The following is a 24,559-nucleotide window of genomic DNA, read 5'->3' as shown; positions in this document are numbered from 1 at the left end:
CAGCGCAGTGAGCTCCCAGTCCCCCCAGTTCAGTTCAGTGAGCTCCCAGTCCCCCCAGTTCAGCGCAGTGAGCTCCCAGTCCCCCCAGTTCAGCGCAGTGAGCTCCCAGTCCCCCCAGTTCAGTTCAGTGAGCTCCCAGTCCCCCCAGTTCAGCGCAGTGAGCTCCCAGTCCCCCCAGTTCAGTTCAGTGAGCTCCCAGTCCCCCCAGTTCAGTTCAGTGAGCTCCCAGTCCCCCCAGTTCAGTTCAGTGAGCTCCCAGTCCCCCCAGTTCAGCGCAGTGAGCTCCCAGTCCCCCCAGTTCAGCGCGCTGGGCTCCCAGTCCCCCCAGTTCAGTTCAGTGAGCTCCCAGTCCCCCCAGTTCAGCGCAATGAGCTCCCAGTCCCCCCAGTTCAGCGCGCTGGGCTCCCAGTCCCCCCAGTTCAGCGCTGAGCCCCCTGTGTCCCCCCCCCCCAGATCTACGAAGACTCCATCGTCCTGCAGTCCGTGTTCACCAGCGTCCGGCAGAAGATCGAGAAGGAGGAGGAGAGCGACGGCGACGACAGCGAGGAGGAGGACGAGGGCGAGGAGGAAGGCTCCGAATCCGAATGTGAGTGGCCGCCGGCGTCCCCCGGCCCCCGCGGGTTTTGGGGGGTTCGGGGGGGGTTCGGGGACGCCGGTGACGCGGTCGTGCCGCCGGCAGCTCGCTCGGTGAAGGTGAAGATCAAGCTGGGGAGGAAGGAGAAGGCGCAGGAGCGGCTCAAGGGCCGGCGGCGCGCGGCACGCGGCTCCCGCGCCAAACCCGTCGTCAGCGACGACGACAGCGACGACGAGCAGGAGGAGGTAACGGGCCCCCCGGCTGCCCCCCGAAACCGCCTCCCGAGCCCCCGAATCCTCCTCGTCCTCCTGCCCCCCAAATCATCCTCCTTCCTCTTCCTCCTGCCCCCCAAATCCTCCTCCTTCCTCCTCCTTCCCCCAAATCCTCCTCCTTCCTCTTCCTCCTGCCCCCCAAATCCTCCTCCTTCCTCCTGCCCCCAAACCCTCCTCCTTCCTCCTCCTGCCCCCCAAATCCTCCTCCTTCCTCCTCCTCCTGCCCCCAAATCCTCCTCCTGCCCCCAAATATACCTCCTTCCTCCTCCTCCTGCCCCCAAATCCTCCTCCTTCCTCTTCCTCCTGCCCCCCAAACCCTCCTTCCTCCTCCTCCTGCCCCCCAAACCCTCCTCCTTCCTCCTCCTCCTGCCCCCAAATCCTCCTCCTGCCCCCAAATATACCTCCTTCCTCCTCCTCCTGCCCCTCAAATCCTCCTCCTTCCTCTTCCTCCTGCCCCTCAAATCCTCCTTCCTCTTCCTCCTGCCCCCCAAATCCTCCTCCTTCCTCCTCCTTCCCCCAAATCCTCCTCCTTCCTCTTCCTCCTGCCCCCCAAATCCTCCTCCTTCCTCCTCCTCCTGCCCCTCAAATCCTCCTCCTGCCCCTCAAATCCTCCTCCTTCCTCCTCCTCCTGCCCCCCAAATCCTCCTCCTTCCTCTTCCTCCTGCCCCCCAAATCCTCCTCCTTCCTCCTCCTTCCCCCAAATCCTCCTCCTTCCTCTTCCTCCTGCCCCCCAAATCCTCCTCCTGCCCCCAAATCCTCCTCCTTCCTCCTCCTCCTTCCCCCAAATCCTCCTCCTTCCTCCTCCTGCCCCCAAATCCTCCTCCTTCCTCCTCCTCCTTCCCCCAAATCCTCCTCCTTCCTCCTCCTGCCCCCAAATCCTCCTCCTTCCTCCTCCTTCCCCCAAATCCTCCTCCTTCCTCCTCCTTCCCCCAAATCCTCCTCCTTCCTCTTCCTCCTACTCCCCAAATCCTCCTCCTTCCTCCTCCTGCCCCCCAAATCCTCCTCCTTCCTCCTCCTTCCCCCAAATCCTCCTCCTTCCTCCTCCTTCCCCCAAATCCTCCTCCCTCCTCCTCCTCCTTCCCCCAAATCCTCCTCCCTCCTCCTCCTCCTGCCCCCAAATCCTCCTCCTTCCTCCTCCTGCCCCCCAAATCCTCCTCCCCCTCCAGCCCCCCAAATCCTCCTCCTGCCCCCCAAATCTCCCTTTTCTCCTCCTCTTGCCCCTCAAATCCTCCTCATGCCCCCCAAATCCTCCCCCTCCTGCCCCCCAAACCTCCCCTTCCTCTTCCTCCTGCCCCCCAAATCCTCCTCCTTCCTCCTCCTGCCCCCCAAATCTCCCCTTTCTCTTCCTCCTGCCCCCCAAATTCTTCTCCTGCCCCCCGAGTCTCCCCTTCCTCCACCTCCCGCCCCCCAAATCCTCCTCCTTCCTCCCCCTCCTACTGCCCAAATCCTCCTCCTGCCCCCCAAATCTCCCTTTTCTCCTCCTCCTGCCCCCCAAAATCTTTTCCAGCCCCTCAAACCTCCCCTACTGCCCCCAAATCCTCCTCCTGCCCCCCAAATCTCCCCTTTCTCCCCCTCCTGCCCCCCAAATCCTCCTCCTGCCCCCCAAATCTCCCCTTTCTCCTCCTCCTGCCCCTCAATCCTCCTCCTGCCCCCCAAATCTCCCCTTTCTCTTCCTCCTGTCCCCCAAATCCTCCTCCTGCCCCCCAAGTCTCCCTTTTCTCCTCCTCCTGCCCCCAAATCCTCCTCCTGCCCCCCAAATCTCCCTTTTCTCCTCTTCCTGCCCCCCAAAATCTTTTCCAGCCCCTCAAACCTCCCCTTCTGCCCCCCAAATCCTCCTTCTGCCCCCCAAATCCTCCTCCTGCCCCCCAAAATCTCCCCTTTCTCCTCCTCCTGCCCCCCAAACCCTCCTCCTCCCTCCCCCTGCTGCCCCCCGAGTCTCCCCGCAGCCCCCCATCTCCCCTCTCCCTCCAGGATCGCTCCGGCAGCGGCACCGAAGAAGACTGAACCCACATTCCAAGGCTCCGGCTCGTCCCCCCACGTGTCCCCCCCCAAGACCCCCAGAACCCCCCGTTTCCCCCGTAGCCGACGCGGCTCCCGGCCCCGTAGATCCCGTCAGCTGTACAAAATCTTCCCTATTTATCCCGACGGGAGCCGTTAGGGGCCCCCCACCCCCCCAAAAAAAGAAAAAATTAAAAACCCCGGCGCCCCCCTCCGCGGCGTCACCGGACGGTGCCGGATCCGGACGGCGCCGCGACTGTCGACGTCACTGGATTTCGAGCAGTAATTAATAAATTAATCCGACGGGAGAAAACGGCTCCCAGGGGTCTCTGGGCACTGGGGGAAGGGGGGGGGGGAGTGGAATTTGGGGGGCCCTGGTTTGGGGTACCCAGTGAATCCCGGCCCCACGGCTTCTCCACATGGTTTGGGGGGGGTCCCTGGTACCATGGGGGGGTTTGGGGGTCCCTGGTTCCCTGCCCCACAGCTTCTCCCCCCATTTTGGGGGTCTCTGGCCCCATGGGGGGGTTTGGGGGTCCCTGGGTCTCTGTCCCACAGCTTCTCCCCCCATTTTGGGGGACCCTTGGCCCCATTAGAGGGTTTGGGGGTCCCTGGTTCCATGTCCCACAGCTTCTCCCCCCATTTTGGGGGGTCTCTGGCCCCGTTGGGGGGTTTGGGGGTCCCTGGTTCCATGTCCCACAGCTTCTCCCCCTATTTTGGGGGGTCTCTGAAACCGTGGGGGGGTTTGGGGGTCCCTGGTTCCCTGCCCCACAGCTTCTCCCCCATTTTGGGGGACCCCTGGAACCGTGGGGGGGTTTGGGGGTCCCTGGCTCTGTGCCTCACAGCTTCTCCCCCATTTTGGGGGGTCCCTGAAACCATGGGGGGGTTTGGGGGTCCCTGGTTCCCTGCCCCATGGCTTCTCCCCCTATTTTGGGGGGTCCCTGGAACCATGGGGGGGTTTGGGGGTCCCTGGTTCCATGTCCCACAGCTTCTCCCCCTATTTTGGGGGGTCCCTGGAACCATGGGGGGGTTTGGGGGTCCCTGGTTCGCTGCCCCACAGCTTCTCCCCCTATTTTGGGGGGTCCCTGGAACCAGGGGGGGTTTTGGGGGGTCCCTGGTTCCCTGTCCCACAGCTTCACCCCATGTCTTAGAGGTTTTGGGGGTCTCTGGCCCCGTGGGGGGGGTGGTTTGGGGGGCTACCAGCCCCATGGGAGGTTTTGGGGGGGTCCCTGCACATCTTAAGGATGACACCGGCCCCATGGGGGGGTTTGGGGGTCCCTGGTTCCCTGCCCCACAGCTTCTCCCCATGTTTTAGGGGGTCCCCAGCCCTATAAGGGTTTTTTTGGGGGGCAACCAGCCCCATGGGGGCTTTTGGGGGGTCCCTGCACATCTCAGGGGGTTCCCTGGCCCCATGGGAGGTTTTGGGGGGCCCCCAGTTCCCTGCCCCACAGGATCTCCTCACGTTTTAGGGGGGTCCCCGGCCCCATGGGGGGGTGGGGGGTCCCTGGTTCCCGGCCCCAGAGCTTCACCCCACGTTTTAGGGGGGTCCCTGGCACCATGAGGGGGGGTTGGGGGACAACTGTCTGTCTGTCAGTCTGTCTGTCTGTGTCCCCGTCCCCCCCCAAATCAGTCTGTCCCTGCAGGTCTCTGTCTGTCTGTCCATCTGTCCCTCTGTCCCAGCAGGTCCCTGTCTGTCTGTCCCTCTGTCCCAGCAGGTGTCTGTCTGTCTGTCTGTCCCAGCAGGTCCCTGTCTGTCTGTCCCCCTGTCCCTCTGTCCCAGCAGGTGTCTGTCTGTCTGTCTGTCCCAGCAGGTCCCTGTCTGTCTGTCCCTCTGTCCCAGCAGGTCCCTGTCTGTCTGTCTGTCTGTCCCTCTGTCCCAGCAGGTCTCTGTCTGTCTGTCCTCCTGTCCCAGCAGGTCCCTGTCTGTCTGTCCCAGCAGGTCCCTGTCCGTCTGTCCCCCCCGTCCCCCTGTCCCAGCAGGTGTCTGTCTGTCCCCCTGTCCCCCTGTCCCAGCAGGTCCCTGTCTGTCTGTCCCCCTGTCCCTCTGTCCCAGCAGGTCCCTGTCCCCCTGTCCCAGCAGGTCCCTGTCTGTCTGTCCCTCTGTCAGTCTGTCCCTGCAGGTCCCTGTCTGTCTGTCCCTCTGTCAGTCTGTCCCTGCAGGTCCCTGTCTGTCTGTCCCCCTGTCCCTCTGTCCCAGCAGGTCCCTGTCTGTCTGTCTGTCCCAGCAGGTCCCTGTCTGTCTGTCTGTCTGTCCCCCTGTCCCAGCAGGTCCCTGTCTGTCTGTCCCTCTGTCAGTCTGTCCCAGCAGGTCCCTGTCTGTCTGTCCCCCCGTCCCCCTGTCCCAGCAGGTCCCTGTCCTCCTGTCCCCCTGTCCCAGCAGGTCCCTGTCTGTCTGTCCCCCTGTCCCTCTGTCCCAGCAGGTCCCTGTCTGTCTGTCTGTCCCCCTGTCCCCCTGTCCCAGCAGGTCCCTGTCTCTCTGTCCGTCCGTCCGTCCCTCGTGCCCCGGCAGCTCCCGCCCCGCCCCTCCCTCCGCTCTGTCCGTCTGTCCGTCCCGCCCCCTCACGCCACTCTGGCCCCGCCCCCGCGCCGCCCTTCGAACGCGGCTTCGCTCGCTCCGACCGAGCGCGATGGGTCCGACCCGACCCGGGACTCGAACCGGGGTCCGAACCGGGACGCGCATCGAGCTGCTGCTGCTGCTGCTGCTGGGGGCGACGGCGGCGACGGGTGAGGGGGGGGGCGAGGGGCGTGAGGGGGGGGGACTGGGTCCTGAACCCCCTAAACCGGGTCCTGAGCCCCTAAACCGGGTCCTGAGCCCCTAAACCGGGTCCTGAGCCCTCCCTAACCAGGTCCTGAGCCCCTAAAAGGGTCCTGAACCCCCTAAACTGGGACCTGAACCACTTAAACCTGGTCCTGACCCCTCCCTAACCGGGTCCTGAGCCCCTAAAAGGGTCCTGAACCCCCTAAACCGGGTCCTGACCCCTCCCTAACCAGGTCCTGAGCCCCTAAAAGGGTCCTGAACCCCCTAAATCGGGTCCTGAGCCCCTAAACTGGGTCCTGAACCCCCTAAACCGGGTCCTGACCCCTCCCTAACCAGGTCCTGAGCCCCTAAACCGGGTCCTGAACCACTCAAACCTGGTCCTGACCACTCCCTAAACCGGGTCCTGCCCCCCCTAAACCGGGTCCTGCCCCCCCTAAACCGGGTCCTGCCCCCCCTAAACCGGGTCCTGCCCCCCCTAAACCGGGTCCTGCCCCCCCTAAACTGGGTCCTGAGCCCCTAAACCGGGTCCTGACCCCTCCCTAACCAGGTCCTGAGCCCCTAAAAGGGTCCTGAACCCCATAAATCGGGTCCTGAGCCCCTAAACTGGGACCTGAACCACTTAAACCGGGTCCTGACCCCTCCCTAACCGGGTCCTGAGCCCCTAAACTGGGTCCTGAGCCCCTAAACCGGGTCCTGAACCACTTAAACCTGGTCCTGCCCCCCCCCAAACCGGGTCCTGCCCCCCCCCTAAACCGGGTCCTGAACCCCCTAAACCGGGTCCTGAACCCCCTAAACCGGGTCCTGCCCCCCTTAAACCCGGTCCTGACCCCTCCCTAACCGGGTCCTGAGCCCCTAAACTGGGTCCTGAACCCCTTAAACCCGGTCCTGACCCCTCCCTAACCGGGTCCTGAGCCCCTAAACTGGGTCCTGAACCCCTTAAACCTGGTCCTGACCCCTCCCTAACCGGGTCCCGAACCCCCTAAACCGGGTCCGGAGCCCCTTAAACCTAGTCCTGACCCCTCCCTGAGCCCCTAAACCGGGTACCTGCCCCCCTAAACCGGGTCCTGAACCCCCTAAACCGGGTCCTGAGCCCCTAAACTGGGTCCTGCCCCCCTTAAACCCGGTCCTGACCCCTCCCTAACCGGGTCCTGAGCCCCTAAACTGGGTCCTGCCCCCCTTAAACCTGGTCCTGACCCCTCCCTAACCGGGTCCCGAACCCCCTAAACCGGGTCCGGAGCCCCTTAAACCTAGTCCTGACCCCTCCCTGAGCCCCTAAACCGGGTCCTGAACCCCTGAACTGCATCCTGAACCCCTTAAACTGGGTCCTGCTCCCCCTAATCCGGAACCTGAGCCCCTAAACTGGGTCCTGCCCCCCTTAAACCTGGTCCTGACCCCTCCCTAACCGGGTCCTGAACCCCCTAAACCGGGTCCTGCCCCCCTAAACTGGATCCTGCCCCCCTAAACCGGGTCCTGAGCCCCTAAACTGGGTCCTGCCCCGCTTAAACCCGGTCCTGACCCCTCCCTAACCGGGTCCTGAACCCCCTAAACCGGCTCCTGAAGCAGGTTCTGCCCCCCTACGTGGGACTCACCCCCCCCAATAGGGTCCAGACTCCCCCATAAGTGGGTCCTGACCCCCCCTATAGGTTCTGAACCCCATAACGGGGTCCCGACCCCCCCCCCCACCCCCCAACAGGTCCTTTCCCCCAGCCGCTCCCCATCCCTGGGGTGATGGGCGGGGGGCGGGGCCTCGGGGGGCGGGGGGCGGGGCCTGTGGGGCGGGGGGGCGGGGCCTGAGCGAGGCTCCGCCCCCAGCGCGGTCCCGGCCACTGGTCATTGGGGGGGGGGCAGATCTTGAGGAGAGGGGCAGATCCTGGTAGAGAGGGGGGGCAGATCCTGGGGGGGGGGGGGCAGATCCTGGGAGGGGGGGGCAGATCCTGGGGGGGGGGGCAGATCTTGAGGAGAGGGGCAGATCCTGGGGGGGGGGGCAGATCCCTGGGGGGGGGGGGCCAGATACTGGGTGGTGGGGCAGATCCTGGGAGGGGGGGGCAGATCTTGAGGAGAGGGGCAGATCTTGAGGAGAGGGGCAGATCCTGGGGGGGGGGGGCAGATCCTGGGTGGTGGGGCAGATCCTGGGGGGGGGGGCAGATCTTGAGGAGAGGGGCAGATCCTGGGAGGGGGGGGCAGATCCTGGGGGGGGGGGCAGATCTTGAGGAGAGGGGCAGATCCTGAGGTGGGGGGCAGATACTGGGAGAGAGGGGGAACAGATACCGGGGAGGGGGGGCAGATCCTGGGGGGGGGGGGGGCAGATACTGGGAGATGGGGCAGATACTGGTAGAGAGCGGGGGCAGATACTGGGAAGTGGGGGGGCAGATCCTGAGGGGGGGGGACAGATACTGGGGGGGGGGGCAGATCCTGAGGAGAGGAGGCAGATACTGAGGGGGGGGGGTGGGCAGATCCTGGGAGGAGGGGCAGATCTTGAGAGTGGGGCAGATCCTGAGGTGGGGGGGCAGATCCTGGTAGAGAGGGGGGGGCAGATACTGGGAAGGGGGTCAGATCCTGGGGGAGGGGGGGCAGATCCTGAGGGGGGGGGCAGATCCTGAGGGGGGGGGCAGCTCCTGAGGTGGGGGGGCAGCTCCTCGTAGAGAGGTGGGGCAGATCCTGAGAAGGGGGGGCAGATACTGGGGGGGGGGGGGGCAGATTGTGGGGGGCAACCAGGCGAGTTAGGGGGTGAGTTTGGGTCGGGGGGTGTCCCCCCACTGACACCCCCCCCCCCCCCGCCCCGTGTTTCCCGCAGGCTCCGGCGAGTGCGGCCGCGGCGCCTTCGGCTGCGGCGACGGCTCCTGCATCCCCGGGGCCTGGGTGTGCGACGGCCGCAGCGAGTGCCCCGACGGCTCCGACGAGGCCCCCGCCAGCTGCGGTGAGCGCGGACGCCGACACGCGTGTGCCACGATCACGCGTGTGCCACGATCACGTGTGTGCTGGGGTGACGTGTGGGCCACGATCACGTGTGTGCTGGGGTGACGCGTGTGCCACGATCACGTGTGTGCTGGGGTGACGCGTGGGCCACGATCACGTGTGTGCTGGGGTGACGCGTGTGCCACGATCACGTGTGTGCTGGGGTGACGCGTGGGCCACGATCACGTGTGTGCTGGGGTGACGCGTGTGCCACGATCACGTGTGTGCTGGGGTGACGCGTGTGCCACGATCACGTGTGCTGGGGTGACGCGTGTGCCACGATCACGCGTGTGCTGGGGTGACGCGTGTGCCACAATCACATGTGCTGGGGTGACGCGTGTGCCACAATCACGTGTGCTGGGGTGATGCGTGTGCCACGATCACGTGTGCTGGGGTGACACGTGTGCCACGATCACGCGTGTGCTGGGGTGACGCGTGTGCCACAATCACATGTGCTGGGGTGACGCGTGGGCCACGATTACATGTGTGCTGGGGTGACGCGTGTGCCACGATCACGTGTGCTGGGGTGACGCGTGTGCCACGATCACGCGTGTGCTGGGGTGACGCGTGTGCCACAATCACGTGTGCTGGGGTGACGCGTGTGCCACGATCACGCGTGTGCTGGGGTGACGCGTGGGCCACGATCACGTGTGCTGGGGTGACGCGTGTGCCACGATCACGCGTGTGCTGGGGTGACGCGTGTGCCACAATCACATGTGCTGGGGTGACGCGTGTGCCACGATTACATGTTTGCTGGGGTGACGCGTGTGTAACGATCACGTGTGCTGGGGTGACGCGTGTGCCACGATCACGCGTGTGCTGGGGTGACGCGTGTGCCACAATCACGTGTGCTGGGGTGACGCGTGTGCCACGATCACGCGTGTGCTGGGGTGACGCGTGTGCCACGATCACGCGTGTGCTGGGGTGACGCGTGTGCCACGATCACGCGTGTGCTGGGGTGACGCGTGGGCCACGATCACGCGTGTGCTGGGGTGACGCGTGGGCCACGATCACGTGTGCTGGGGTGACGCGTGTGCCATGATCACGCGTGTGCTGGGGTGACGCGTGTGCCACGATCACGTGTGCTGGGGTGACGCGTGTGCCATGATCACGCGTGTGCTGGGGTGACGCGTGTGCCACAATCACATGTGCTGGGGTGACGCGTGTGCCACGATCACGCGTGTGCTGGGGTGACGCGTGTGCCACAATCACATGTGCTGGGGTGACGCGTGTGCCACGATTACATGTGTGCTGGGGTGACGCGTGGGCCACGATCACGCGTGTGCTGGGGTGACGCGTGGGCCACGATCACGCGTGTGCTGGGGTGACGCGTGGGCCACGATCACGCGTGTGCTGGGGTGACGCGTGGGCCACGATCACGCGTGTGCTGGGGTGACGCGTGTGCCACGATCACGCGTGTGCTGGGGTGACGCGTGTGCCACGATCACGCGTGTGCTGGGGTGACGCGTGGGCCACGATTACATGTGTGCTAGGGTGACACGTTTGCCAGGATCACACATGTTCCGGGGTGACACGTGTGCTGGGGTGATGCATGTGCCATGATTACATGTGTGCTGGGGTGATGCATGTGCCAGGATCACACATGTGCTGGGGTCACGCGTGTGCCAGGGTGACACGTGTGCCAGGGTGACACGTGTGCCAGGATCACGCCTGTGCCATGATCACGCCTGTGCCATGATCACACACGTGCTGGGATCACGCGTGTGCTGGGGTGATGCATGTAGCAGGATCACGCGTGTGCTGGGGTGACGCGTGTGCTGGGGTGACACGTGTGCTGGGGTGACGCGTGTGTTGGGATCACACATGTGCTGGGGTCATGTGTGTGCCAGGGTGACACGTGTGCCAGGATCACACGTGTGCCGGGGTGACACGTGTGCTGGAGTCATGTGTGTGCCAGGATCATGCATGTGCCAGGGTGACACGTGTGCTGGAGTCACGCGTGTGCTGGGGTGACACGTGTGCTGGAGTCATGCGTGTGCTGGGGTGACACGTGTGCTGGAGTCACGCGTGTGCTGGGGTGACACGTGTGCTGGAGTCACGCGTGTGCCAGGATCATGCATGTGCCGGGGTGACACGTGTGCTGGAGTCACGTGTGTGCTGGGGTGACACGTGTGCTGGAGTCACGCGTGTGCCAGGATCATGCGTGTGCCGGGGTGACACGTGTGCTGGAGTCACGCGTGTGCTGGGGTGACATGTATGCTGGAGTCACGCATGTGCCGGGGTGACACGTGTGCTGGAGTCACGCATGTGCCAGGATCACGCATGTGCTGGGGTGACGCGTGTGCCGGGATCATGTGTGTGCCAAGATCATGCGTGTTCTGGGGTGACGCGTGTTGCCAAGATCACGCGTGTGCCGGGGTGACGCGTGTTCTGGGGCGACGCGTGTTGCCGGGACCACGCGTGCCGTGCCGCGTGTTGCCGCGTGTGCCGCGTGTGCCACGGTTCCCCCTCGCGCCAGGCTCGGTGTCGTGCTCCCCGGAGGAGTTTGGCTGCGGGGGCCGCCGGCTGCGCTGCATCCCCGCGGCCTGGCGCTGCAACGGGCACCGCGACTGCGACGACGGCTCCGACGAGCACGGCTGCCGTGAGCAACGGGGGCACCGCGGGGGGAGCTGGGGTCCACTGGGGGGGCCGTGCTGGGATCCACTGGGATGGCGATACTGGGATGCACTGGACTGGGGCTGCTGGGATGCACTGGGATGCACTGGGTGGGCACTGGTGGGCACTGGGGCTGCACTGGGGCTGCACTGGTGGGCACTGGGGCTGCGCTGGTGGCACTGGTGGGCACTGGGGCTGCACTGGTGGGCACTGGGGCTGCACGGGTGGGCACTGGGGCTGCACGGGTGGGCACGGGTGGGCACTGGGCTTGGGCTGCTGGGATGCACTGGGCTGCACTGGGCTGGGGCTGCTGGGCTGCACTGGGATGCACTGGGCTGGGGCTGCCAGGATGCACTGGGATGCACTGGGTGGGCACTGGTGGGCACTGGGGCTGCACTGGGGCTGCAGTGGTGGCGCTGGTGGGCGCTGGGGCTGCACTGGTGGTCACTGGGTTGGGGCTGGGTCTGCACTGGTGGCACTGGTGGGCACTGGGGCTGCACTGGTGGGCACTGGGTTGGGGCTGGGGCTGCACTGGTGGGCACTGGGGCTGCACTGGTGGGCACTGGTGGGCACTGGTGGGCACGGGTGGGCACTGGGGCTGCACTGGTGGGCACTGGTGGGCACTAGGGCTGCACGGGTGGCACTGGTGGGCACTGGTGGGCACGGGTGGGCACTGGGGCTGCACGGGTGGGCACTGGGGCTGCATGGGTGGCACTGGTGGGCACTGGGGCTGCACTGGGGCTGCACTGGTGGGCACTGGGGCTGCACTGGTGGGTACTGGTGGGCACTGGGGCTGCACGGGTGAGCACGGGTGGGCACTGGGGCTGCACTGGTGGGCACTGGGGCTGCACTGGTGGGCACTGGGGCTGCACGGGTGGGCACTGGGCTTGGGCTGCTGGGATGCACTGGGCTGCACTGGGCTGGGGCTGCTGGGATGCGCTGGGCTGGGGATGCCGGGATGCACTGGGATGCACTGGGTGGGCACTGGTGGGCACTGGGGCTGCACTGGGGCTGCAGTGGTGGTGCTGGTGGGCGCTGGGGCTGCACTGGTGGTCACTGGTGGTCACTGGGTTGGGGCTGGGTCTGCACTGGTGGCACTGGTGGGCACCGGGGCTGCACTGGGGCTGCACGGGTGGCACTGGTGGGCACTGGGGCTGCATGGGTGGGCACAGGTGGGCACTGGTGCTGCACTGGTGGGCACCAGGGCTGCACGGGTGGGCACTGGTGGGCACTAGGGCTGCACGGGTGGCACTGGTGGGCACTGGTGGGCACTGGGGCTGCACAGGTGGGCACTGGTGGGCACTGGGGCTGCACTGGGGCTGCACGGGTGGCACTGGTGGGTACTGGGGCTGCACGGGTGGGCACAGGTGGGCACTGGGGCTGCAAGGGTGGGCACTGGGGGTGCATGGGTGGGCACCAGGGCTGCACGGGTGGGCACTGGTGGGCACTGGGGCTGCACTGGGGCTGCACTGGGGCTGCATGGGTGGCACTGGTGGGCATGGGTCGTCACTGGGTTGGGGCTGGGGCTGCACTGGTGGGCACTAGGGCTGCACGGGTGGGCACTGGTGGGCACTGGTGGGCACTGGTGGGCACTGGTGGGCCCCGGGTCCGACGGGCCGTGCCCCCCAGCTCCGCGCTCGTGCTCCGGGGACGAGCTGCGCTGCGGGGACGGGGGCTGCGTGCCGCTGCGCTTCGCCTGCGACGGGGACCGCGACTGCGCCGACGGGACGGACGAGGCCGCGTGCCCCCCGGCCGCCGCCTGCGGCCCCCACGGCGTCGCCTGCAACGGCTCCGGCTGCGTCCCCCGCCTCTGGGCCTGCGACGGCGACGCCGACTGCGCCGACGGCTCCGACGAGTGGCCCCAGCGCTGCGGGGAGCCCCCCGAGCCCCCCGCCTGCCCCCCGCTGCGCTTCGCCTGCCGCTCCGGGGAGTGCGTCCACGCCCGCTGGAGGTGCGACGGCAGCGCCGACTGCGCCGACGGCTCCGACGAGGACGGATGCGGTGAGAGCGGGGCGGGGGCAATGGGAGACACTGGGGGGACTGGGGGGGACTGGGAGGGACTGGGATGGGGATGCTGGGGTGGACTGGGATGGACTAGAATGGGGATGCTGGGATGGACTGGGATGGACTGGGATGGGGATGCTGGGGTGGACTGGGATGGACTAGGATGGACTTGGCTGGGGATGCTGGGATGGACTGGGATGGACTGGGATGGGGATGCTGGGATGGACTGGGATGGACTAGGGTGGACTGGGATGGGGATGCTGGGATGGACTGGGATGGGGATGCTGGGATGGACTGGGATGGACTAGGGTGGACTGGGATGGGGATGCTGGGATGGAGTGGGATGGGGGTGTTGGGATGGACTGGGATGGACTAGGATGGACTGGGATGGGGATGCTGGGATGGACTGGGATGGGGATGCTGGGATGGACTGGGATGGGGATACTGGGGTGGACTGGGATGGGGATACTGGGGTGGACTGGGATGGACTAGGATGGACTTGGCTGGGGATGCTGGGGTGGGGATGCTGAGATGGACTGGGGTGGGGATGCTGGGATGGACTGGGATGGGCTAGAATGGACTAGAATGGGGATGCTGGGATGGACAGGGATGGGGATGCTGGGGTGGACTGGGATGGGGATGCTGGGATGGACTGGGATGGACTGGGATGGGGATGCTGGGATGGACTGGGATGGGGATACTGGGGTGGACTGGGATGGGGATACTGGGGTGGACTGGGATGGACTAGGATGGACTTGGCTGGGGATGCTGGGGTGGGGATGCTGAGATGGACTGGGGTGGGGATGCTGGGATGGACTGGGATGGGCTAGAATGGACTAGAATGGGGATGCTGGGATGGACAGGGATGGGGATGCTGGGGTGGACTGGGATGGGGATGCTGGGATGGACTGGGATGGACTGGGATGGGGATGCTGGGATGGACTGCAGTGGTCTGGGGTGGGGATACTGGGATGGACAGGGATGGGGATGCTGGGGTGGACTGGGATGGACTAGGATGGACTGGGATGGTGATGCTGGGATGGACTAGAATGGGGATGCTGGGATGGACTGGGGTGGACTGGGGTGGGGGTACTGGGATGAACTGGGGTGGGAACGCTGGGATGGACTGGGATGGACTTGGCTGGGGATGCTGGGATGGACTGCAGTGGTCTGGGGTGGGGATACTGGGATCTACTGGGATGGGGGTGCTGGGATGGACTGGGGTGGGGAAACTGGGATGGATTGGGATGGAGTGGGGTAGGGATACTGGGATGGACTGGGATGGGGGTGCTGGGATGGACTTGGATGGACTGGGATGCGGATGCTGGGATGGACTGGGATGGGGGTGCTGGGATGGACTGGGGTGGGGAAACTGGGATGGATTGGGATGGAGTGGAGTAGGGATACTGGGATGGACTGGGATGGGGGTGCTGGGATGGACTGGGATGGACTGGGATGCGGATGCTGGGATGGACTGGGATGGGGGTGCTGGGATGGACTGGGACGGGGATGCTGGGATGGACTGGGATGGACTGGGATGCGGATGCTGGGATGGACTGGGATGGGGGTGCTGGGATGGACTGGGATGGACTGGGATGCGGATGCTGGGATGGACTGGGATGCGGATGCTGGGATGGACTGGGATGGGGGTGCTGGGATGGACTGGGACGGGTTGCTGGGGTGGACTGGGCTGGGCTGGGGACACTGGGCTGCCCTGGTCCGCCGGCTGACCCCGCCGTGACGGCGCCCTGCGCAGCCGCCGCGGCCTCGTGCGGCCCGGAGCAGTTCGGCTGCGGCGACGGGCGCTGCGTGTCCGCCCTGCGCGTCTGCGACGGGGAAACCGACTGCGCCGACGGCTCCGACGAGGACGGGTGCAACAACGGTACCGGGGGCACCCCCCACCCAGCCAGAGCGTGGCCTCTGGGGTCCCTCCTCCTCTCCTCCTCCATCTCCATCTCCTCCTCCATCTCCATCTCCTCCTCCATCTCCATCTCCTCCATCTCCTTCTCCTCCATCTCCTTCTCCTCCATCTCCTCCATCTCCTTCTCCTCCATCTCCTTCTCCATCTCCTTCTCCTCCATCTCCTTCTCCTCCATCTCCTTCTCCTCCATCTCCATCTCCTTCTCCTCCATCTCCATCTCCTTCTCCTCCATCTCCTCCTCCTCCTCCATCTCCATCTCCTCCTCCTCCATCTCCATCTCCTCCTCCTCCATCTCCTCCTCCAACTCCATCTCCTCCATCTCCTCCTCCATCTCCTCCTCCATCTCCTCCTCCATCTCCATCTCCTCCTCCATCTCCATCTCCTCCATCTCCTCCATCTCCTCCATCTCCTTCTCCTCCATCTCCTTCTCCTCCATCTCCTTCTCCTCCATCTCCTTCTCCTCCATCTCCTTCTCCTTCTCCATCTCCTCCATCTCCTTCTCCATCTCCTCCATCTCCATCTCCTTCTCCTCCTCCTCCATCTCCTCCATCTCCTTCTCCTCCTCCTCCATCTCCTCCATCTCCTTCTCCTCCATCTCCTTCTCCTCCATCTCCTTCTCCTCCATCTCCTTCTCCTCCATCTCCTTCTCCTCCATCTCCTTCTCCTCCATCTCCTCCTTCTCCATCTCCTCCTTCTCCATCTCCTCCTTCTCCATCTCCTCCTCCATCTCCTCCTCCTCCTCCATCTCCTCCTCCTCCATCTCCATCTCCTCCTCCATCTCCTCCTCCTCCTCCATCTCCATCATCTCCATCTCCATCCCCATCCCCGTCTCCTCTTTCTCGTGGGCTCGTGGGTTCCCGCTGGCGTCGTGTCCCCACCCGGCAGGTTTTGGGGTGTCGGGGGGTTCCTGACTCCCCATTTCTCCCCCCCCCCCAGGCACGACGTGCGAGGGTCCCCACTGGTTCCGGTGTCGCTCCGGCGAGTGCGTCCCCATGGAGCGAGTCTGCGACCGGCGCCGCGACTGCCGCGACTGGTCCGATGAGCCCCTCAAGGAGTGCGGTAATGGGGGTGGGGGGGACACCCCAAAAAATCCACCCCCCCTCCCTCAGGGACCCCCAAACGACACCTAACCCCCCCACCCAGGGACCCCTCAGGTGCTCCCAAACCACCCCGGAGACCCACAAACCGACCCCCAAACCACCCCAGGGACCCCCAAACCACCCAGACCCCCCCCCCAGAGACCCCCAAACCACCCCAGAGACCCCCAAAACCACCCAGACCCCCCCCAGAGACCCCCAAACCACCGCAGGGACCCCCAAACCACCCAGACCCCCCCCAAGACCCCCAAAACCACCCAGACCCCCCCCAGGGACCCACAAGCCACCCCCCAAACCACCCCAGGGACCCCCAAACCACCCAGACCCCCCCTAGAGACCCCCAAACCACCCAGCCCCCCCCCAAGAACCCCAAAACCACCCCGACTCTCCCCCAGAGACCCCCAAGCCGCCCCCCCAAACCACCCCAGGGACCCCCAAAACCACCCAGACCCCCCCCAAGACCCCCAAAACCACCCTGTCTCCCCCCCAAGAGACCCCCAAGCCACCCCCAAACCACCCCAGGGACCCCCCACAAAACCTCCAAACCACCCCAGGGACCCTCAAACCACCCCAGGGACCCCCAAACCACCCAGACCCCCCCCCAAGACCCCCAAAGCCACCCAGACCCCCCCCAAGACCCCCAAAACCACCCAGACCCCCCCCAGGGACCCCCAAACCACCCTAGGGACCCCCAAAACCACCCAGACCCCCCCCAGGGACCCACAAGCCACCCCCCAAACCACCCCAGGGACCCCCAAACCACCCAGAACCCCCCCAAGACCCCCAAAACCACCCAGACTTCCCCCCAGAGACCCCCAAACCACCCCCCAAACCACCCCAGGGACCCCCAAAACCACCCAGACCCCCACCCAGAGACCCCCAAACCACCCCAGGGACCCCCAAAACCACCCAAACCCGCCGCCCAGAGACCCCCAAGCCGCCCCCCAAACCACCCCAGGGACCCCCCCCAAAACCTCCAAACCACCCCAGGGACCCTCAAACCACCCCAGGAACCCCCAAAACCACCCAGACACCCCCCCAAAAACCTCCAAACCAACCCAGAGACCCCCAAACCACCCTAGGAACCCCCAAAACCACCCAGACCCCCCCTCAAACCTCCAAACCAACCCAGGTGACCCCCAAAACCACCCAGACCCCCAGACCCCGAAACATCCAAACCAACCCAGGCACCCCCCGAACCACCCAGACCCCCCCAAAAAATCCTCCAAACCAACCCAGGGACCCCCAAAACCACCCAGCCCCACTCCCAGCCCCCCCAACCCCCCCAAGCACCCCCCAAATCCACTCTCCCTGTCCCACCAGTCCCCCCAGGACCCCCCAGTTCCTCTCTCCCTGTCCCACCAGCCCCCACAGACCCCCCCCAGCACCCCCAAACCCCCCCAGCACCCCCCAAATCCCCTCTCACTGTCCCACCAGCCCCCCCCAGGACCCCTCAGTTCCTCTCTCCCTGTCTCACTAGCCCCCCCAAGACCCCCCCAGTTCCCCCAAACCCTCCCAGCACCCCCCAAATCCACTCTCCCTGTCCCACCAGCCCCCCCAGACCCCCCAAGGACCCCCCAAATCCACTCTCCCTGTCCCCCCAGCCCCCCAGGACCCCTGTACACCTCTCAAACACCCCCAGGACCCCCCCAAATCCCCTCTCCCTGTCCCCCCCAGCTCCCCCAGGACCCCCAGCTCCTCTCAAACTGCCCCTAGCTCCCCCCAGACCCCCCAGGACCCCCCCAAATCCCCTCTCCCTGTCCCCCCCAGCTCCCCCAGGACCCCCAGCTCCTCTCAAACTGCCCCTAGCTCCCCCCAGACCCCCCAGGACCCCCCCAGATCCCCTCTCCCTGTCCCCCCCAGCTCCCCCAGGACCCCCAGCTCCTCTCAAACTGCCCCTAGCTCCCCCCAGACCCCCCAGGACCCCCCCAGATCCCCTCTCCCTGTCCCCCCCAGCTCCCCCAGGACCCCCAGCTCCTCTCAAACTGCCCCTAGCTCCCCCCAGACCCCCCAGGACCCCCCCAGATCCCCTCTCCCTGTCCCCCCCAGCTCCCCCAGGACCCCCAGCTCCTCTCAAACTGCCCCTAGCTCCCCCCAGACCCCCCAGGACCCCCCCAAATCCCCTCTCCCTGTCCCCCCCAGGCCCCCCTTGACACCCTCCCCTGGGGGTTTGGGGTCTCTGCCCAGTACCAGGGGGTGCTTGGGGGGTTCCCCCTGATTCATACACCCCCCCCTCACTTTTTTTGCCCCCCCCCCCAGGGGTGAACGAGTGCCTGGAGGGGAACGGGGGCTGCTCCCACCTCTGCCAGGACCTGCCGCTCGGCCGCCGCTGCCTCTGCCCGGGGGGCTTCACCCTGAACCCCGACGGCAGCACCTGCCAGGGTGGGTGCTGAACCCCCCCCCCCCCAAAACCCCCCCCTCCCAGTGACCCCCCCTGATCCCCCCCATGGGACCCCCTGGGCACCCTGATCTGACATTGCAACGTCCTGACCCCCATCATGGGACTCTTGACCCCCCCATGAGACACCCCCCCCCCAACCCCTCTATGGGACCCCTGACCCCCCCATGGGACCCCTGACCCCTCCTGGGACCCCCCCCCATGGGACCCCTTGACCCCCACTGAGACCCTCTTGACCCCCCCTGGGGCTCTTGACCCCCACCCCGAGATCCTTTTGACTTCTCTATGGGACCCCTGACCCCCCATGGGACCCCTTTGACCCCCCATGGGACCCCTTTGACCCCCACCATGGGACCCCTGACCCTTCCTGGGACCCCCTTGAACCCCCTTGGGACCCCCTTGACCCCCCCAAGCCCTTATTACCCCTCTCAGGGACCCCCTGACCCCCACCATGGGACCCCTTGACCCCCAACGGGACCCCTTGACCCCCAGTGGGACCCCTGACCTACCCTGGGACCCCCCAACCCCTCCATGGGACCCCTTGACCCCCCCCAAGCCCCTATTACCCCCCCCAGGACCCTCGTCCCCCTCTCAGGGACCCTCCAACCCCACCATGGGACCCCTGACCCTCCCTGGGACCCCCCCAACCCCTCCATGGGACCCTTGACCCACCCTGGGACCCCCTTAAACCCCCCTGGGACCCCCTTGACCCCCCCAAGCCCCTTTTACCCCCCCCAGGACCCTCATCCCCCTCTCAGGGACCCCCTGACCCCCACCATGGGACCCCTAACCTACCCTGGGACCCCCTTAAACCCCCCTGGGACCCCCTTAACCCCTCATGGGACACCCCCAACCCCTCTATGGGACCCCTTAACCCCCCCCACGGGACCCCCTTGACCCCCCCAAGCCCCTATTACCCCCCCCAGGACCCTCATCCCCCTCTCAGGGAACCCCCAACCCCTCCATGGAACCCCTGACCCACCCTGGGACCCCCTTAAACCCCCCTGGGACCCCCTTGACCCCCCCAAGCCCCTATTACCCCGCCCCCCCCAGGACCCTCATCCCCCTCTCAGGGACCCCCTGACCCCCTCCATGGGACCCCTGACCCACCCTGGGACCCCCCCCAACCCCTCCATAGGACCCTTGACCCTCCCTGGTCCCCCCTTAACCCCCCATGGGACACCCCCAACCCCTCTATGGGACCCCTTAACCCCCCCCACGGGACCCCCTTGACCCCCCCAAGCCCCTTTTACCCCCCACCCCCAGGACCCTCATCCCCCTCTCAGGGACCCCCTGACCCCCTCCATGGGACCCCTGACCCACCCTGGGACCCCCTTAAACCCCCCTGGGACCCCCTTGACCCCCCCCCCAAGCCCCTATTACCCCCCCAGGACCCTCATCCCCCTCTCAGGGACCCCCTGACCCCCACCATGGGACCCCTGACCCACCCTGGGACCCCCTTAACCCCTCATGGGACACCCCCAACCCCTCTATGGGACCCCTTAACCCCCCCCCCGGGACCCCCTTGACCCCCCCAAGCCCCTTTTACCCCCCACCCCCAGGACCCTCATCCCCCTCTCAGGGACCCCCTGACCCCCACCATGGGACCCCTGACCCACCCTGGGACCCCCTTAACCCCCCTGGGACCCCCTTAACCCCTCATGGGACACCCCCAACCCCTCTATGGGACCCTCTTAAACCCCCCTGGGACCCCCTTGACCCCCCCAAGCCCCTATTACCCCTCCCCAGGACCCTCATCCCCCTCTCAGGGACCCCCTGACCCCCACCATGGGACCCCTGACCCACCCTGGGACCCGCTTAACCCCCCTGGGACCCGCTTAACCCCTCATGGGACACCCCCAACCCCTCTATGGGACCCCTTAACCCCCCCCACGGGACCCCCTTGACCCCCCCAAGCCCCTATTACCCCTCCCAGGACCCTCATCCCCCTCTCAGGGAACCCCCAACCCCTCCATGGGACCCCTGACCCTCCCTGGGACCCCCTTAACCCCCCATGGGACACCCCCAACCCCTCCATGGGACCCTCTTAAACCCCCCTGGGACCCCCTTGACCCCCCCCCCAGGACCCTCGTCCCCCTCTCAGGGCCCCCCCTGCCCCCCCAGACATCGACGAGTGCGACGACCCCCGCAGCTGCAGCCAGCGCTGCCGCAACCTCCCCGGCAGCTTCAGCTGCGAGTGCGCTGAGGGGTACACGCTGCACCCCGAAACCGGCGCCTGCCACGCCCCCCGTGAGTGACCCCCCCCTGCTCCCCAATTCTGCTCGGGGGGGGGCGTTGGAGTGGGTTTTGGGGTGCTGGGGGGGTTGGGGGGGTCCTTGGGGGGGTGTTTTGGGGTGCTCGTGTGGATTGAGGGGGGGATAGGGTGGGTTTTGGGGTGCTGGGGGGGTTGGGGGGGTCCTTGGGGGGGTGTTTTGGGGTGCTTGTGTGGATTGAGGGGGGGATAGGGTGGGTTTTGGGGTGCTGGGGGGGTTGGGGTGTCCTTGGGGGGGTGTTTTGGGGTGCTCGTGTGGATTGAGGGGGGGTTAGGGTGGGTTTTGGGGTGCTGGGGGGGTTGGGGGGGTCCTTGGGGGGGTGTTTTGGGGTGCTGATGTGGATTGAGGGGGGGATAGGGTGGGTTTTGGGGTGCTGGGGGGGTTAGGGGGGTCCTTGGGGGGGTGTTTTGGGGTGCTGATGTGGATTGATGGGGGGTTAGGGTGGGTTTTGGGGTGCTGGTGTGGATTGAGGCAGGGGGTAGGGTGGGTTTTGGGGTGTTGGGGTGTCCTTGGGGGGGGTTTTGGGGTGCTCATGTGGATTGAGGGGGGGTTTAGTGTGGGTTTTGGGGTGTTGGGGTGTCCTTGGCGGGGGGTTTTGGGGTGCTTGTGTGGATTGAGGGGGGGTTAGGGTGGGTTTTGGGGTGTTGGGGGGGTCCTTGGAGGGGCTTTTGGGGTGCTTGTGTGGATTGAGGGAGGGGTTAGGATGGGTTTTGGGGTGCTGGGGGGCTTTGGAGAGGGCCGGGGAGCAGTTTTGGGGTGCTGATGTGGATTGAGGGGGGGTCAGGGGGGTTTTTGGGGTGTTGGGGGGGTCCTTGGGGGGGTTTTGAGGTGCTCGTGTGGATTGAGGGGGGGTTAGGGTGGGTTTTGAGGTGCTGGTGCGGATTTGGGGGGGGGGTTGGGGGGGTTTTGGGGTTCCGGTGGGGTCTGGGAGGTGTTGGGGGGAGTTTTGGGGTGCTAGTTGGGTTTGAGAGTAGGTTTTGGGGTGCCAGTGGGTTCTGGGGGGGAGTTTTGGGGTGCCAGTAGGGTTTAGGGTAGGTTTTGGGGTACCAGTGGGGTTTAGGGGGTGTTTAGGGTGGGTTTTGGGGTGCCAGTGGGGTTTGGGCTGATTTTTGGGGTGCTGGTGGGGTTTGGGGTAGATTTTGGGGTGCTGGTGCGGTTTGAGGGTGTTGGGGGTGGTATTTGGGGTGCTGGTGTGGATTGGAGGGGTTTAGGGTTGGTTTTTGGGGTGCCGGTGGGGGTTTAGGGTTGGTTTTTGAGGTGCTGGTGTGGATTGGGGGGGTTAGGTTTGGTTTTTGGGGTGCGGGGGTGGGGGTTGGGGTGGATTTTTGGGGCGCTGGTGGGGTTCGGGGTAGATTTTGGGGCGCTGGTGCGGTTTGAGGGTGTTGGGGGTGGTTTTTGGGGTGCCGTTAGGGTTGGTTATTGGGGTTGCAGGGTGGTTTTTGGGGGTTTCGGGGTGCGTCGCGGTTTTGGGGTTCAGCCTCTCGTGCCGCAGCCCCCCCCGCCGCGCTGCTGGTCTCGACGAGGGATTCGCTGACCCGGCTGCCGCTGCCGGGGTTGGGGGGCGAGGGGCCCCCCCAAATCCTTCTGGCCCCCCTCAAACACGCCGGGGGGCTCGACGCCGACGTCGCCCGCGGAGCCGTGTACTGGGCTGACGCCTCCCAGCACCGCATCTACCGGTGAGGGCACCCCAAAAACACCGGGGGGGGCCCCCCAAAACCCCCACGCCTCCCTAGGAGCCCCCCCAGCCTCCCTAAGGCCCCCCCAAACCTCCCTAGGACCCCCCCCAAGTCATCCTGGGACCCCCCTAAATCACACTGGGAACCCTCAAACCCACCCAGGACCCCCCCAAACCTCCCTAGGACCCCCCCAAACATCCCTAGGACCCCCCTAAATCACACTGGGAACCCCCCAAACCTCCCTAGGACCCCCCCAAACATCCCTAGGACCCCCCAAACCTCCCTAGGACCCCCCCCAAGTCATCCGGGGACCCCCCTAAATCACACTGGGAACCCCCAAACCCACCCAGGACCCCCCCAAACCTCCCTAGGACCCCCCAAGTCATCCCGGGACCCCCCTAAATCACACTGGGAACCCCCAAACCCACCCAGGACCCCCCCAAACCTCCCTAGGACCCCCCCCAAGTCATCCTGGGACCCCTCTAAATCACACTGGGAATCCCCAAACCCACCCAGGAACCCCCCAAACCTCTCTAGGACCCCCCCCCAAACATCCCTAGGACCCCCCCCAGACCTCCCTAGGTCACCTCCCCCCCCCCCAAATCATACTGGAACCCCAAAAACCCACCCCAGGAACCCCCAAAACCCACTTAGGACCCCCCCCTCAAATCATCCTGGGACCCCCAAATTCCCCCCGAGGACCCCCCAAACCACACTGGGGCTCCCAGGACCCCCCCAAACCACTCTAGGACCCCCAGGACCCCCCCAAAACCCACCCTGAGGTCCCCTAACCTCCCCCTCAGTCTCCCCCAAACCACTCTAGGACCCCCAGGACCCCCCCAAACCACTCTAGGACCCCCAGGACCCCCCCAAAACCCACCCTAGGGCCCCCAAATCCCCTCCTAGGATCCCCCCAAACCACAGTGGGGCCCCCAGGACCCCCTAAAACCACTCTAGGACCCCCAGGACCCCCCCAAAACCCACCCTGGGGCCCCCAAATTCCCCCCAGGTCCCCCCCAAAGCCACACTGAGACCCCTAACTCCCCCCGCAGACCACCCTGTGTCGTCCCCCCTCCTCTAGGACCCCCCCAAACCACACTGGGGCCCCCAGGACCCCCTAAAACCACACTGTGACCCCCAGGACCCCCCCAAAACCACTCTAGGACCCCCAGGACCCCCCTAAAACCACTCTAGGACCCTCAGGACCTCCCCCAAAACCACCCTGGGACCCCCAGGACCCCCCGAGACCACTCTAGGACCCCCAGGACCCCCCTGAAACCCACCCTGAGATCCCCTAGCCTCCCCCTCAGTCTCCCCCAAACCACACTGGGACCCCCAGGACCCCCCCAAAACCCGCCCTGGGGCCCCCAAATTCCCCCCAGGTCCCCCCCAAAGCGACACTGAGACCCCCAACTCCCCCCCAGACCACCCTGGTTCCCCCACCCCCCGTCTAGGACCCCCCCAAACCACACTGGGGCCCCCAGGACCCCCTAAAACCACACTGTGGCCCCCAGGACCCCCCCTAAAACCACTCTAGGACCCCCAGGACCCCCCCAAAACCACTCTAGGACCCTCAGTACCTCCCCCAAAACCACCCTGGGACCCCCAGGACCCCCTGAAACCACTCTAGGACCCCCAGGACCCCTCCAAAACCCACCCTGGGGCCCCCAGGACCCCCTAAAACCACTCTAGGACCCCCAGGACCCCCCCAAAACCACACTGAGACGCCCAGGACCCCCCAAAAACCATCCTGGGGCCCCCAGAACCCCCCTAAACCACTCTAGGACCCCCAGGACCCCCCCAAAACCCACCCTAGGGCCCCCAAATCCCCTCCTAGGACCCCCTCAAACCACCCTGGGGCCCCCAGGACCACCCTAAAACCACTCTAGGACCCCCAGGACCCCCCCAAAACCACACTGAGACCCCCAGGACCCCCCAAAAACCATCCTGGGGCCCCCAGAACCCCCCTAAACCACTCTAGGACCCCCAGGACCCCCCCAAAACCCACCCTAGGGCCCCC

The 24,559-nt window shown here is 66.0% G+C and overlaps 2 protein-coding genes across 6 annotated transcripts in view; both read left to right on the top strand.

Moving 5' to 3' along the window:
• SMARCA4 (SWI/SNF related BAF chromatin remodeling complex subunit ATPase 4) overlaps nt 1-2,947 on the top strand; it is a 51,737-nt gene extending 48,790 nt beyond the window's left edge. For all 5 annotated transcript variants that reach the window (XM_069882781.1, XM_069882776.1, XM_069882779.1 and 2 more), the window contains 3 exons: nt 454-586; nt 680-819; nt 2,818-2,947. In XM_069882781.1, the coding sequence (XP_069738882.1) occupies nt 454-586; nt 680-819; nt 2,818-2,850 (306 nt within the window). In that variant the 3' untranslated portion in view covers nt 2,851-2,947. The remainder of the gene's footprint in view (nt 1-453; nt 587-679; nt 820-2,817) is intronic.
• Nucleotides 2,948-5,468: 2,521 nt separating this feature from the next.
• The window catches only part of LOC138734951 (low-density lipoprotein receptor-like), a 33,224-nt gene continuing 14,133 nt past the window's right edge, over nt 5,469-24,559 (top strand). The window contains exons 1-9 of the mRNA XM_069882775.1: nt 5,469-5,565; nt 8,394-8,516; nt 11,034-11,156; nt 12,800-13,171; nt 14,931-15,056; nt 16,032-16,154; nt 18,452-18,574; nt 20,715-20,840; nt 22,356-22,539. Coding sequence (XP_069738876.1) covers nt 5,469-5,565; nt 8,394-8,516; nt 11,034-11,156; nt 12,800-13,171; nt 14,931-15,056; nt 16,032-16,154; nt 18,452-18,574; nt 20,715-20,840; nt 22,356-22,539 — 1,397 coding nt within the window. The remainder of the gene's footprint in view (nt 5,566-8,393; nt 8,517-11,033; nt 11,157-12,799; nt 13,172-14,930; nt 15,057-16,031; nt 16,155-18,451; nt 18,575-20,714; nt 20,841-22,355; nt 22,540-24,559) is intronic.

The sequence above is a fragment of the Phaenicophaeus curvirostris genome, unplaced genomic scaffold (assembly GCF_032191515.1).
Source record: "Phaenicophaeus curvirostris isolate KB17595 unplaced genomic scaffold, BPBGC_Pcur_1.0 scaffold_330, whole genome shotgun sequence".
Lineage (NCBI taxonomy): Eukaryota > Metazoa > Chordata > Aves > Cuculiformes > Cuculidae > Phaenicophaeus > Phaenicophaeus curvirostris.
Note: the sequence above shows the minus strand (reverse complement) of the source record. Positions and strands in the feature narration are given on the sequence as shown.